This window comes from Gigantopelta aegis, chromosome 4, assembly GCF_016097555.1.
Source record: "Gigantopelta aegis isolate Gae_Host chromosome 4, Gae_host_genome, whole genome shotgun sequence".
Taxonomy (NCBI): Eukaryota; Metazoa; Mollusca; class Gastropoda; order Neomphalida; family Peltospiridae; genus Gigantopelta; species Gigantopelta aegis.
The window spans coordinates 8,200,243-8,217,178 of NC_054702.1; the positions used below are offsets into that span (position 1 = coordinate 8,200,243).

At 31.2% G+C, this 16,936-nt stretch overlaps 1 protein-coding gene across 3 annotated transcripts in view; it reads left to right on the top strand.

Annotated features, from left to right (window-relative positions):
* Positions 1-16,706, top strand: part of LOC121372605 (tolloid-like protein 1) — a 201,864-nt gene extending 185,158 nt beyond the window's left edge. The window contains exons 13-17 of one of the 3 annotated variants that reach the window (XM_041499020.1): positions 1,879-2,008; positions 2,796-2,866; positions 3,637-3,750; positions 9,327-9,347; positions 13,104-16,706. In XM_041499020.1, the coding sequence (XP_041354954.1) occupies positions 1,879-2,008; positions 2,796-2,866; positions 3,637-3,750; positions 9,327-9,347; positions 13,104-13,369 (602 nt within the window). In that variant the 3' untranslated portion in view covers positions 13,370-16,706. Of the gene's footprint in view, positions 1-1,878; positions 2,009-2,795; positions 2,867-3,636; positions 3,751-6,156; positions 6,252-9,326; positions 9,348-13,103 lie in introns of all 3 variants that reach the window. The other 2 variants (XM_041499022.1, XM_041499021.1) reach the window with 2 other exon arrangements.
* Positions 16,707-16,936: the final 230 nt, after the last annotated feature.

Consider the following 16,936-nt stretch of genomic DNA (forward strand, 5'->3'; position numbering starts at 1 on the left):
GATGACGTTATATTGTAATGAATGTAACAGAATTTATTAAAGGAGGGGACAATTAAAGCATTTGGCCTGGTATGCATATTCAACGATATATAATGCACATTTTTGCTTAATATCAACAAGTATAATCGTATAGTTAATTAATAAACCGGTTAAATGTGACGGCTATTATATATAACGGGTTCAGCCATTTTGTACCATCCCAGTGAATACGCCCTCTGGTGAGCTGGTGGTTACGTAATACCTAATGTGTCATGTCAGGAATTAGTCTTCGAAATGAAGAAACAAAACATACCTGATTTTTGCGGATGCATCACAATGTTCTGTAATAATAGCTATCCCAGTCAGCCAGTAACAATTATATATTATTTTTCAATACAAAATAAACCACCATTGTCAAAGTGTTGAAATAACTGTATTGTGATATGTACATATGTACCCATGTACTGAAATAATAATTGGAGTATTTTCTTGGTTAATTGGTATTTTCTTTCCGCGGCCTGTACCTGTGGTTCCTGATTGGCAGGTGTATGTTAGATGGTCCCCAGACACTGTGTCTAGACACAATAAAAAGACGTGCCTCTTTTATTAAGATCACAGGGTATTGTGTGATAACCTCAAATCATAATGCTCTGTCCTGCTTTATTACTGTAAGTAATTCTGTAAAACCCTTGATTAAGTAGACTTTCCCATCTAAAATCACAAAAGTGACCAATTACGTAGTCCCAAAGAAAAGAAAATTATCACTTGGGTATTGTGAGTGGTCGTTTTTGCTCGAACGTATCCTACCAATAGGCCTAATAATATGCATTTTTTTCTTTGGATTTTTTCAATGAAAAAAAATACTATAACTCCATTTCGTTATATTGATGCAAACTGAAATATATTTAGTTAAATAGTTTATTATACTATCAAGTCATTTATGTTATTTTACAAGTCAGGTTTATGAAAGTGAAGCGCCTTGTCGTAAATTAGAGCGTTTGTTTACACTGTGCAGAGAGAGATGGACAGAGCTGATGTCACTTCACCCCAAGCTATAACACCGGACGTCACAAAAACAAAACAAAATGGCTGTCCCCAGTTAGCCAGAATAATCATGGCTTTTTATTAACTCTAAAATAACGCATTTTTCATTTGTTAATGTGTCAGTATCTGTTGGTGGTCTGGGTATGCATCTTTCCAACACGTAAGGCTCTTGTTTGAGTTGACCCTACCTTTAAATTGTAAGATAAGTTGCATCTAACGAACATGAGAATATTAATTTATTTCTTACATACCCTGGAACAATTGAACAGGTAACTTGCACATCACTGGAAATAATCTGCACCAGTAGTGTTAATTCCACTGTACAGTTTGGATTTTATATCTAGTAGCCAGTGGGATGTCTTTAAATCAGTCTCCTACAAGTGTGGGATATCACCATGTTACATGACAAATGTTGCACAGTGTTCTCTCAAATGGGTGTTTAAGAATAATGATTATCATGTTACTAGAAAAAGAATAAGTCTGAGACTTTTAAGAAAAAACAAAGTGTATGCTTCTCTTATTTGGAATAATCATTTTACAAAAGCTGATCTGTAACTAAAGGATGCATCACCCCATGTTATACAATATTTATGTCATATATGCAAATGAAATTTTCTGCTAATGGCTAATCCAAAATGGTTGCTTTATTGTGTATATTAAATGATGTTTTATACATTTGAGTTTACACACCTGCAAAGCTTTACAATGATGATACTTAAACTGTCACCTGACAGTGTTATAACCTTTCTTATTGATTCTTTTATCACATTTGCTGATAATCCATTCACATCTACATTCAGCAGTCAGTCTATATCTTAGACAGGTCATATACCTTATGTTTGTTTTATGTTTCAGCAATGGGGTGTGCTAGCGCGGTGGTTCGCTTGTACACGGACGAGAGAGACATCCGACCACACCAGATACTGTGTGGGAAGGTCGGCCTCGACAAATCTTACATATCAGTTGGAACCACTTTCAAAATCACGTAAGTCACTCGCCGAAAACACTCTAGATATTTACTTTAAAGCCACTGATCCTAGTTATTAAGCATGATAAAACACTCTAGACATTTACTTTAAAGCCACTGATCCTAGTTATTAAGCATGATAAAACACTCTAGACATTTACTTTAAAGCCACTGATCCTAGTTATTAAGCACGATAAAACACTCTAGATATTTACTTTAAAGCCACTGATCCTAGATAAAACACTCTAGATATTTACTTTAAAGCCACTGATCCTAGTTATTAAGCATGATAAAATATTTTCAGCCATTACGGCTTGTTTACCATTAAAGGCACTGACCTTAGTTATTAGATAACGTAGAATATAGTTATCAAAGGTGAGTACATGTACTTCCTAAAAAAGTTAAAGTTTGTTTTGTTTAACAACACCACTAGAGCACATTAATTTATTAATCATTGGCTACTGGATGTCAAACATTTGGTAAATCTGACATATTATAGTCTTAGAGAGGAAACCCGCTACATTTTTCTATCAGTTACAAGGGATCTTTTATATGCACCATCCCACGGACAGGATAGTACATACCACATCCTTTGATATACTCGTCATGATGCACTGGCCGGATTGAGATACTTCCTACAAATTGCAGTCACATAGCCCTCTCAGTATTGTTGTATTTTGACAAAATATATTGTGACATAGGCATTTAGACATTTTGTATTGAAATATATACAAAGATTAATGGTGGTATTAGTATGGAACCTTTATTATTAATATAACACACATTTATTTACTTGTGTTTTCAGTTTTGTAAGTGCTCCAACATCCTTAGGTGCTAAAGGATTTCAGATTTCTTGGACTGAAGTGAATGAAGGAGGTATATATCATGTATTTTTCTTTCACTCCTTCTCTCAACTGTTAACCATACAGATGGTACAGTTGAGAAACTCAAGTGTCATCCACCTCCATTTAGCAGCTACCTGTCTTAAATGGCCACCTTACTGTACTCTTTAAATTTTCTACTTCAGTACAAATTAAACAGAGACCTTTCTTAACAGGCCACTTTCTGATATTTCTTAATGTGGCTGCATTTGTTAAGAGCAAGATATTTAATATTAAACATTTTTACATAGAGGGAAAATATGGAAATTAAATCCTTTTTGTTGTTTAAAAATGGCTGTACCTAGACTAAAATAAAAGTCTACTCCATTTATACAAAAATAATATTTTAAAACTAAAAGACACTTTTAGTATTTGTAACATTTTGCTGCTATATTTAAACACAGTCCGGCAGAATACTAAATGAGTAATATAAAAACATTTTTACAAAAAAGAAAAGAAAAAAGGAAGTAATAATAATTTTTAGACTCAGTCTTCTTATGTTATTTATAACATCACATATTCACAAACATTTGACATGGTGAATAACTCCTGTAGGTTTATATGTTCTGTTGCTAGTTTAATGTAACTATAACAATAATCAGTTTACAACACCATGCACATAATAGTACTTAATATTGTTTGCATGTTTCTTTATCAGCACAACCTTTTGATGTTGACTTTTTTAATTATAATATTTTGTTACTTTTCTTATGTGAGACACTACTGGTTACTATTGGTTACCATTGTTTGTCTTGCCTGTTTCAGCCAGTTGCTATGGTTTTAAATGTGCTAAGAACAACTACTGCATTTCATCCGAATTAAAATGTAACAAACTTCCAAACTGTGGCATGGGGGACGACTCTGATGAAACATCCGAATGTGAGTTGTTTAAATGTTTACTATTTACAGAACAATGTCTTTTAAAACTATTATTACACACTACAGTACTTTAAAAAAAAAGAGTCTACTTAAGGGCTGTTAGAAACAAGACCGACATTAATAATAAAATAGCTATTGTTTTTTGTTTAGTTTTTTGGTTAGTTTTTTTTTATAATTTACCTTGTAGAAATCTTTAGAAAGATAGTTAATTTTTACTGTACAAATAGCACTTTCAGTTTATAGCTATGTGTTATCTAAGACTTTATGTTAATCTTAAACTGATCAAGCTGGAATTTCTATCAATAAAGCTACTCCTACCAAATCTGAGTAACTGCCTATATCCAATAAATGTTCAGGTATGTTGATTCCATGTCCAGTCTCCTGCACCGCCAGTGCTTGGGAGTGGGTTAGAGGGGGTACTCCAACCAAACAGCAGCAAGGAATCTTTTATGTGCACTTCACAGAGACAAAATAGTACATATGAAGGCCTTTGGATTTTTTGTTTAGTTTTTTATTTAATGACACCACTAGAGCACATTGATTTATTAATCATCAGCTATTGGATATCAAACATTTGGTAATTCTGACTCATAGTCATCAGAGGAAACCTGCTACATTTTTCCATTAGTTGCAAGGAATCTTTTATATGCACCATCCCACAGACAGGATAGCACATGCCATAGCATTTGATATACCAGTTGTGGTGCACTGGCTTAAATGAGAAGTAACCTAATGGGCCAACTGACGGAGATCGATCTCAGACTGACTGTGCATCTAGCGAGTGCTTTACCACTGAGCTACATTGAAGGCCTTTGGAATACATGTACCAGTCACAGAAAGATTTAGCGGTGGGGGGGGGGGGATCTATTTCAGTTGGTAAAATGCTCATCTGAGGTACTTGGATCATAATATTGCACCCCCCTGGTGGACCCATTCTCTGGGGGTTTTCCTGTCCCAACCTGTTCCCCACATCTGGTATATTAAAGGTTGTGGTATGTACTATGGAAAGTTCATATCAAAGATCACTTATTACTCATTTTTAAAATGGTAGCTAGGTTCTTGAATAAATTGTAAAGCACATTATTTTGTTAATTCTTTATTTACTGCTTCATATGTTAGTGTATTTCTTACTGGTTCCTAGCAGCCTATGTAATGTAGTGTTGTCAGATTATAGAAAACAGCCTTTTTTCTACTTATTTACCTGTAGATGAGTTTAGTGAATAGACACATCTAGGTGACACTTTACATTCTTACAATTTTTGTTTAGTAGCACCTTCTTCTATGTAAATAGATTAATCATACAGAGAAGTTTTAGAACCAAACACGTCCTTAAGTTAAAATTTAGTACAGCTTTCAGTGATCATTAGTGTCATTTTTAACTAGTATACATTTCTGGTCTTAAAATGTCTGATACAAATCTGTAAGAGAATCATAACATATTCAAGTGATATATTTATGTATGTACTTGTACGATATTTATATGCATGTATACTTCTTTATGTTATACTTCAGGACAAACACAATAGGCCTACCACAGTTTAGTGAAATATAATAATACGATTGACAAAAATCAATAATGGTTATTGGTATTATATATCTGTAGGAATATTATCATAATACCACTGGTGACAATGTATCTTAACAGAGTATGATAATGTCATACAAAGATCAGAGAAAGCCACTTTAATAAATAACCATTTAAGCTTATCACACACTATCAAATAATGTTTTTAAAAATTCACTTTATACTGAATGAAAGACAAGAACTGTGTGTTCTTATAGTATACAGGCTTTTCAATCTATAATGAAACTGTAATTGTACATAGAAACAGCAATAACTGAAAGCAGTATAGAAGTATTGCTATAGACCTTTGCAAGTGTTCAACTTGTAGAACCATTATAGATGACCCACTTCTGTTCTGCTATGGCTATGTAACAACCCAGTTGCAAAATGAATTTTTTTTTTCAGTTTTATTTTTATTTCATATTATAATTTCAAGGTCTTAATAAGGTGTTGGTTATGATATTTAAAAAAATATTTAATCACTTGCAATAAAATGCTTTTAAGGTATGCAAATTATTTAGATAACGAATTTGTTCCATTAGCATTGTACAGATTCTGTGCACATGACTGCTGTATATATTATAAACTGTATAGTCCAGACATTGTGTTAGAGCTTTGAGTTTTAAGTATTTAATTGTCAACATTATAACTTGTTTATAATTCGTTATACACATATCTGTTTTGTGTATTTTTTTACTTGAATTTAAAAAAAAATGTAAGTACTAATTCTAAAAGTTGGTCACAAGATATATTTTCGAAGATGACACCTTATTAAAACCTTTTTTTTCAATTGAAGTAGATTCTTATTTTCTGTTTATTTTTGTCTTTTCCACCATTTGTAGGCGGAGCACCACCTCTCAGTTCCACTGTGTCTCTTCTGTTCTGTATTAGCATTTTTGTGTTACATATCATTTCAAAATCACCCATTTTCTAGGAGGTAAGAGTAGTGAATGCTGACAGCCTTGTGATTATGTTGCATCATCCATTATTTTTGGTTCTCTCTGTCCTCAGTATCAGTTTCTTCAAGGGGGCTAGTCTTTCTTATAGCTCCATCTTGCCCTGGTGAAAATTAAGAAGTGTCATTTTAACCATGTGTCCTGTGCATGCAGCTCGCGTGGGTCGATCTGATTGTTTTTCTTTGCATTTGTATATGGCAAAATATTCAATAAATACTAAATTCGACATCAAGCTTCCTGTATGTGTGTGTTATTAAGACATAATGTTATTTTTATTCTTAAGGTTTAGGTTTATTTACTTTAGGATGTGGAAATCATAAAAACAATATTTAAATGCTTATAGCTGTAAATTACAGATATTTATAAACCTTACTAATTATGTAATTTATATATTTTAATATTAACATTTAAAGGACTTTAAAATATCCAAATTTATGCAACCCAATTTAATTGTGTATTTTCAATCATTGACCAGTTGTGAATGAAGTGCAGCGAAGGGTGAATTAAATAATAAAATAATACCTGTGAGTTTGGTCACTTGGTGTTATATTATTTTATATTTGTTAACATTTTATAGTACATTATGGATCATAATCAACAAGCAATGCTTATATTTGGGTGTTTTCCATTATTATCATCTTCACTTAAGGTACTGATCAAGGAATGCATAACCTGTTTTAATGACTAGAGAATACAAAAACACACAATAAAATAAAACAAACAACCTCCTAAAAAAATGGGCCTGACGTAGTTGTTTCTGTTTATAGCATAACTTTGTGTAGTACTGTCTTGAGTAGTCTGTAATAGACTGCACAGTTTATGGTACGGCAGATGTAAGAATATGAGTTTATTCACTCCCATGCTCATTAAGCACTTGCATGTGGTCGAGGTTCGATTATTGCATTTTGTTTTCCAACCCTGCAGGCTCGATAGTGCCTAAGTCGCCAGGGTCTTCATCTCCGGGTATGTAGCGTGCGCATGATGTCTTCATGTTCCTGTCTAACCAAATCTCACTCTGACATCTCCTTTCAGTTCTAACCAACACCGTTTACCTCCACTTGTAATCATTGTTTTATTATAACAATCCACTTGTAATCATCGTTTTATTATAACACTTCTCAATATTATCAAGTTGAGACTTACCTCCACTTGTAATCATCATTTTATTATAACACTCCTCAATGTTATCAAGTTGAGACTTACCTCCACTTGTAATCATCGTTTTATTATAACACTCCTCATTATTATCAAGTTGAGACTTACCTCCACTTGTAATCATCATTTTATTATAACACTCCTCAATATTATCAAGTTGAGACTTACCTCCACTTGTAATCATCGTTTTATTATAACACTCCTCAATGTTATCAAGTTGAGACTTACCCCCACATGTAATCATCATTTTATTATAACACTCCTCAATGTTATCAAGTTGAGACTTACCCCCACATGTAATCATCATTTTATTATAACACTCCTCAATGTTATGAAGTTGAGAATTACCTCCACTTGTAATCGTTTTATTATAACACTCCTCAGTGTTATCAAGTTGAGACTTACTCCCACTTGTAATCATCGTTTTATTATAACACTCCTCAATGTTATCAAGTTGAGAATTACCTCCACTTTATTCATCTTTTTATTATAACACTACTCAATGTTATCAAGCTGAGAATTACCTCCACTTTATTCATCTTTTTATTATAACACTACTCAATGTTATCAAGTTGAGCATTACCTCCACTTTATTCATCTTTTTATTATAACACTACTCAATGTTATCAAGCTGAGCATTACCTCCACTTTATTCATCTTTTTATTATAACACTACTCAATGTTATCAAGCTGAGCATTACCTCCACTTTATACATCTTTTTATTTTAACACTACTCAATGTTATCAAGCTGAGAATTACCTCCACTTTATTCATCTTTTTATTATAACACTACTCAATGTTATCAAGCTGAGAATTACCTCCACTTTATTCATCTTTTTATTTTAAGACATACTGCTGGGCCCCATTCCACAAAGAAATCTTAGCACTAAGATCACCTTAAGTGCATAATTACCTTATGGAACACTCCTGAATTTTATGAATTTTAGAATTACCTCCACTTGTAATAAGCTTCAAATTATATAACTCTCCTGAACGTTATGAAGTTGAGACTTATCCCCACTTATAATAATCTTTAAAATATAACACTTCTGGACCCCATTCTACGAATCAATCTTAGTGCTAAGATCACCTTAAGTGCATACTTACCTTATACATTTAAGGTGATCTTTGTGCAAAGATCGCTTTGTGGAGTGGAGCCCTGAATTGTTTTTATGAAATTGAGACTTATACCTCCACTTGTATTAATCTTTAAATTATAACACTCTTTAATTTTATGAAATTGAGGCTTACCTCCACTTGTAATAACCTTTAAATTCTAACACTCTTTAATTTTATGAAGTTGAGGCTTACCTCCACTTGTAATAACCTTTAAATTCTAACACTCTTTAATTTTATGAAGTTGAGGCTTACCTCCACTTGTATTAATCTTTAAATTATAACTCACACATTCATATATACTTGAGATTTAACACCATTTATAATAGTATTTAACTAAATTATAACACTTCAAGTAAATTAACTTTTAACAATATAATGTAATAATATTTTAAATAATAACACACAAATCAATAATAGAGATGAGATTTATTATCATTAATAAGTCTAACTAAATTATAACACTTGCAGATTTAAATATGCTGAGATTTACCTCAATTTCTCCCCCTTTTTTAAAACCTCAATTTTTAATAATCTTTAAATACATAAATATGAATCCTCCTATTGAAAACTCTTGTTTTGTTTTATTTTTTATCACAAAACTGTTCACTTTTAATTTGGTATCACCAACTGTATGTCTGTTAATATACTAAACTTATCTTCAACTTCAGTGGTATTTTTTACAAGTTGCATCTGTTTCAACATTAAAATCTGTTTTAAATATTTTATTTATTTATTTTTTATTAAAAAATATATATATTTTTTTTTATTAACTTCAAAATAGGTTCAAGTGATCACCATAATGGTAGATATATTCACTTTTAAAACTTGTTTATTTTTATATTTTTTCTTTCGTGTATTGTTTCCTTTCTTAAAATATAAAATATAATTATTTGAGTGTAATTATTTTTATATTTTGTTTCTGTTAACCATTTTTTCGTTTAGCTTTGTGGTATTCTGCACAATTTTACAGCTTTACACATAGGGAATATTTCCTATTTGATGTTGAATTGTGAAATTGCTAAGTTTATTAAACTTAAATTTATTGCTGGATTGGGTTTTGATGTTATTCTTTCTTGCTTTCTTAACTACATATATTTGAAAACAAATATTTCAAAGATTTATTTGTTCTGGGATGGGTTTTATTTTTCCTTTGGTTTAAAGGTCGATTATAATAATTATAAGTGCCATTTTTCACATAATTAACTCAAGAATATCAAAATTGTAAGCTGCCACTGGATATAAACAGTGATTTCATCAAGAATAATAATCATCATCATAATCATCATCATAACAACAACATCAAACTGATATCCATTTCACATTAAACATTGCAAAATTTTAAATACATGTAATAATTAATGTGTCACAAATGGCTGCCAGCACTTTTTTATTAATTAATATCAAAGTAATGATGATAAAATGTGAAGAAATGAAAGTTTTGTTAATAAAGTAATGTTGATTTTGCAGCTGTTTGATGGAATACTTTAACAGCCTCCAAAACATTGTATAATATTAAATACGTGGTCATTTAATTGACACAGTGTAAATAAACAAACTGTATTTAAAAATATTTAACCTGCTATCTGTATTAATAATAGTGAATAAACCATTTCTATAAAAGCTTGTAAAAAAAATTGTTAAAAGTTTGTAACCAACTGAACAAATTAACATAAATTAGTTTAATGGACTAAAATTTTGTAATTCAGTAAATCATTTAGGCCTGATAAGTGCTTACATGTTTTGTTGAATTTCCAGAAACATATTTTACATATTTCATTTGGTACATTGTGTTTCATTAATATTTTTAACTGTGTATAAATAAAATTAGAAATTAACATTGTTTCTTTGACTCAAATTTTGCAAATCTAAAAGCATTGCATGTTTTATTTAATTTTACCAAACACATTTTACACATTCCATTTGACACATTAAGTCTCATTAATATTTTCAATTTTGTTTTAAAAATATAATGTCATTATAATGTACAGAACTGGAAAGAGATGTCAGAATAACAAATTGACATTGAGACATGAGAATGACATTGAGATGTCTCAGTTAATGTCGGAATGGCTAGTTATTGGAAAAACATATTCCAATGCACATGTGTTGTGAGATTCATTTTTTTTCTTTTACTTGCATACTGCACATTTTTCTTAATACTTTGCTTCCTTACTTTCAGTTTGTAATAAAACCAATATTAACTTTGATTTGACCAAGTGTTTATATTGCATGTATGAAGCCCTAACTCGCACATTTTGCCCAGTGTATATGTTTTAAATAACCAGAGAACGATTGTTTTTAATGAACTAATTATTGTGAATCATTTTGTTATTGTGGTTATTAATATCACTTCTAATAAATCCATGGGGGAAAAGTGTGAAATATTTCATGATTGTACTTGGGCTTAACAAACAAAATAACACTGAGAGTTAGGTAATTTAAACTTTGCCGTGAATTTGTGAACTATATTTTTCATGTTTGCATGTTTCATAACAGATTATTTTAATCAATTACATGTATATTTTTTATTATTTATGCAAGTGACAATAATAGACATAATTTTATTTCCTATGAAAATTATTACAGAATCTAAGTTTGGACATCTTCTTTCATAATCTGTTTGGTATTGCAATTAAAAAAAAGTATTATTAGACTTTGAAGTAGTATGGAAATTTGTTTAAACTTTATACGTACCATGAACTGTAACAATTTTAACTATTGATCAGTTTGCAAATTTCTATTTCTTCATGAAATAATGTTCATGGAAAATTTAATTTTTTACAGATATACCTTGAAAAATTCAATGAGTTTATTATACATTTATATTGCTGATTCTTTCCATTTATTTGTAATTAAAAGTATTTATATTTATTTTCAATTATAGATATATACATGTATGTAATCAAACAGAATTAACTTTACACAACTTCTTTATTAAATATAAATCACTTTTCCAAAATTTCATTGAGGTAGTTCATGTGTATACATGTATTTCTGTATAATTTTTCTCTACATTTGATGAAAATATTTAACTTAAAAACATGAATAACTTCATATTGTTATATGTTTAAATTCTTATCAACATTCATAAACCTTAATTTATATTATTAATGATATTGATTATATACTCATGTTGCTATTTATAATTAGGTTTCTTAGTTCGAACAATTACAGACTAAAAACAAGTAAAAGATTTGAAAATTTAAAAATGGCTGTTTGTTATAACTTGAAATAAGCTATTTATATTTATTTGTATTGTGTAGCAAACATGCTATTCTATAATATAATTTTGCAAAGGTAGAATCAAGTTCCAGTAATTCAAACCAAATATAGCTAATTAATTAATGTAGTTAATAGTTGTGGCTTCTGAAAGGTCACAGATTACGTACAAAACTACTGAAATATAGTTCACTTTAAGCTTTTTTTCTTTAAATTAAAAAATGTTTTTTAAAATCCTTATTAAATATAACACTCTTCTATCATTTCTTAAACAAATTTCTTTTCTTTATACATTTTTGAATTTCTGAAGAAAAAAACAGACCTTTTTAAAGGGACATTCCTGAGTTTGCTGCATCGTACGATGTTTCCGAAAAATAAAATATTTCTATGATTAAACTTACATATTAAATATATTTTCTTGTTTGGAATATCAGTGTCTGTATATTCAATGTGTTTCTGGTCATCTCAATATTTTGTAAGAAGCCCAAACTGGATTTTGTCTTCAAATAATTTCGTACGTACCAAAACAAAACATTTTTAGGAAATAACATGAAATTAAACCTACCGGGTAGTACAAATAGTAGAATGACCAGAAACACGTTTAATATACAGACATTAATATTTTATGCAGAAAAATATACTTGATATATAATTACAATCGTTAAAAAGTCTCTGTTAGGCAATAACATCTTAAAAATTGCAGGAAACTCAGGAATGTTTCTTTAAGTATTTTTAAGAATGCAGAGGAAAATTTTGATTAAAACTGTTTGTAGCTGTCTAAATATTGATACCAGTATATTCTATCTTACTAGATTATAATTTCAGTAATATAAAAAGTTATACAAAATATGAATTTACTCAGAGAAAATCTAAGACCTGACATAAAATAATGTCTTAAGAGTAGACATAAAGGGATGAATGTACAAAGCCTATTACATTTTTGTCTTTCATGCATTTTAACTACATTTATGTATAATGTTGAACACATGCAGTTAATAAAAACAGGCTTTGTAACTTTAACCCAAAGTGTTTAATATGTTGACTTTTTAGGAATAGAAAACGATCTAAGTGTAAACTGTTAAATAATTACGGTCAAATTCAATCAATTACTAGTTTTAATATTTTATTGACACTTTATAGTAAATGGAAATATGTAAAAATCTAAGAACCGAATTTACAAAACCTGTTTTTGCCGTACACACATGCAACTACATGTATATACATTTAAAACACTTAAAACACATGTATTTAAGAAAAACAGGCTTCCTAAATTCAGCTCTAAAAGTTCATAGTCAAATTAATTCCATTACTGATATTTATATTGCCTCTTCTTTTCCAGGCCCAACAACTGCCGGGATTCAGATTTTACACATAGCCATCGGGACATCAATATCTTCATTTTTCTGCATAATTCTTCTAATCTGTGGTTTCTATCACCGGCGGAAGTTCCGCTCGGAGCGGACTACTCAGGACCACGACCACGTGGAGGTGCGTTATGTCTCTGCCCCCACGGGCTGCAACACGACCGACAGGCTGCTCATGGAGGATGGCCACAACGCCGTCACGGAGAGTCCGCGGACTTGTCAGAAAGTGTCCATGGTTTGATGACAGCATCATTAGATTGTTGGGTTCAATTTTATTAATAAAGGCAGCATTATGCAAAGTGAGACTCGGGGTGAAAGTGAAAGTGAAAGTATACTACCAGTTTGTGTGGTTGAATCTATTGTGAAGAGAGCATGTGAGTCGTGTTTCCAACTCACCTATAGCAGCAGGGTCTTGGATGACAGGTTTTATAACATCACGTACAACAGAGAAGAAATCGGTTCCAGGAACTTATGCAAAACTGCATGTAAGAACTGAAGAAGAACCGGTTCCAGGGCTACAAAATGGATCGTGACAACAGGAAAAGAACTGATTTGAAGACTTTGATAGATTACATCAGACAAGAAAAGAAACCGGGTCTTCAAATGACACATGGAAACCGACAGCCAGTTCCAATGCCATAAAATGGCAAATCACCTTGCCACAGGAAAAAACCATCACATTGAAGGCTTTGATATTAGAAGACAAATGAAGCCAGTTCTTAGGCATTAAAACGGCACATGGCAACTAAAACTCAGTTCTCTATCAGCACAGCACTTTACAACACAAAGAAGGTAGTTCCAGGACATTGAAATGGCATGTGATACCTGAAAACCAGTTTACGGCCTCAAAATTGCATTGGAGAAGAAACCAGTTCCAAATCTTCACAATGGCACAAGGCAACTAAAAGACAACAAGTTGCAGATTTTTGATGTAGCACTCTTTGAATGAAGACTTCAAAAGACATTTTAAGCCATTTTGAGAAATATCTTTATGACTGTTCATGATATCTGCAGCTTGATCCAGAGACAGGCCCCGGGACGGACATGCTCGAAACTCTAGTGGTATATGAGCATGTAAAAATTATTTGCACTCGCACTTGATTCCTGCTACAAGACTGTACACCACAACAGAAATACACCAAAGACAGATTAATGACATAGCACTTATTGGTCAGGTGTCATAAATTGTGGTGATGCTGGCAACAATATGTTAAAGCTGTGTTTAAGTGAATATTGGTTTATTGAAAACTCAATCATATATTTATTTGAAACATAAGGTGGGTATTTTTAATATTGCCACTGATAAGAGAGTATTAGTTGAAACTGCTAACTTGGAGGAACTTCTCCCACTATTACAACCACTTAATAATGTCTCTCAGAGAAAACAAAATAAACGTATACCATGCATGTAAGCAATAACTAACAGCAACAAAATCACAAAACAAAAGACACACAAAACCACTACAAAAATTGGACTTCAGTCTTTTTGTCATGGTACAAAAGTAGTTTGGTACAGCTACGAACTGGTGTATAGCAATAACACTTAAAGATATGAAACAGTTGGTGATCTGGTGTTGAACACATGATCAGTAAAATTATCTGTTTCCGGGGTCTAACATTAATGGAAATGTTAATTAGTCCTTTTTCTAAACATGTAAATATCTCTGAAGCAAATTACTGTGTGTGTCTGTGTACTGGACAAAATGATTCTACAGATAATCAACTTATTAATTAATGACTGTGCAGATTGAAAGATGTTTTTAATGGTTGTGGACATTTTTCAAGCAATGGTCATGCACTTACACAATTAACAAATCTCAGGGTGCCATAACATATTTTGCTTAATTTGCTTGTCACTGTGTATGTTAAGAAGATCCAGAGATGTTTAAGCACGTTACTTCGGCTTGTTGAAGCCAGCTTGTCCTATGGTGCTATGTGTATATCATCTATCTGTATATATTAGAATGGCAGAAACGAAAACATGTCGAACATTATGTTGTTGAAGCACATGGTTATGTATAGTATGTTCAATCAATCGCTCAGTTATCTGTGTGGTGATTATCAATTTTGAAAGTAAATTAATTATCATTATGGAAGACTGTAGTATATATGAATGGACTTAATGTTGCAATATGAGGCAGACTGCATATTCATCTACAATTTCAATCATTTAAAATGATTCAGTCATCTTCTAAGTTTATATATGGTAATTGCATTCATTTATTGTGAATAAATCATTAGTTTTTTTCTTCATGAAACACGCTCTTCTCAAATTTGATACATTTTAGTACCAGTAGGCTGTATCGTATTGTGTTGACTTTTAACAAATAATGTATTGCAAATGAAGCAGAAACAAATTATTTGGCTGGAAATACAGTTTGGCATGACTTTTATGCAATGGGTTACATGAAATAATTTGTTTTCAAAGATAATCTTGTGAATCAGTAATGAGTTCTTGATGCAAAAAGTACAAGCTTTGTTAATTTAACAACATACCTAGGACCAGTAGATTAAAGCATGGAGAAACTACTCTGGTTTATTGATCTATTAAAATGTAACATCTGTGCTTTGTTTTGCATTATGTATACTACATGTATATCTCTTATGTACAAGTTGCATACAATGTTTGTGGAGTATTTTACAGCTGACACTGAGACACCAAAACCTAGGCCAGGTTCTCTTTGATGGAAATATTAGTCAGTTGTGCATTGTTTACTACTGATGTTCATTTGGGGACAAACACAAATTAATGATGGTGTAAAATCACATATAACTTGCTTGTAGATTTTAAGTTTCATATCCTTTGAATATTTGTTTTTTTTTTGTAGGAAAAGCTTTTTTTTTTTTTGCAATTTGTTAAATTCCAAGAGACATTCATATTTGTTAACGTATCTTATGTGATACCGGTATGTATATTATAAGTGCTGGAGCAGAAGGAATATTCAGTATTACTCAGTATGAAAGAAAGATTTATTATTGAGAAGTTGAAGTTTACAACTTGTGTAAAGGTCCAAGTTGCTATTAATCTGTTTTTGCTCAATATGGACACTAGAGAAACACAATCTCTCTTAAATACTTTAAATTACTGTAGTCTTTTTATGTCTAATTCAGCAACACACAAACCTAACGAACTAATGGCCAAATGCAGTCCATATATATACTCAATATACATGTATATGTACCTTCTACTTTGGAACCAGTTCTCATAACCTGCAGTCTGTTACAGAAATTCCTTGTGAATTGGTAAAGTAGAACCTGTCAATTGACATACTTTGTGTTTAATATGTTATCATAGATCTCATCAGCTTAACTTGACATATGTTATCATAGATTTCATCAGCTTAACTTGACATATATTATCATTTCATTGTTTTCCATTTTTAAAAATTATTCTCTATAGTTTTAACTACTATAATGCTGGAGGACATTTATAATATAGAATGCATTTAATGCCCATTGCATTAAAGGGACAGACCCTAGTGTTTAAACACTAAGGCATATTTTTCACTATTAGAGCCGTTTATGATAACTGAAATCAAACATTACTTATATTGTATTGTTTAGATTATCCATTCCCGTATAACCAAAGTGTTTCTGGTCATCCTGGTGCTTCTAATACCACAAAATGTATTTTTCATATCTTAAAAAGTGCACGTGCAAGTAACGGTTATGGAGTTGCATTTTAGTCTATTTTTAACGATATTTCAACATCACAGACTCTTGTTTTACTCTGTTGTATCCAAATTTGTTACAGGTTTGTAAATGAACCAAACTTAGTGTCTAGGTGAAAAATATACCTTAGTGTTTA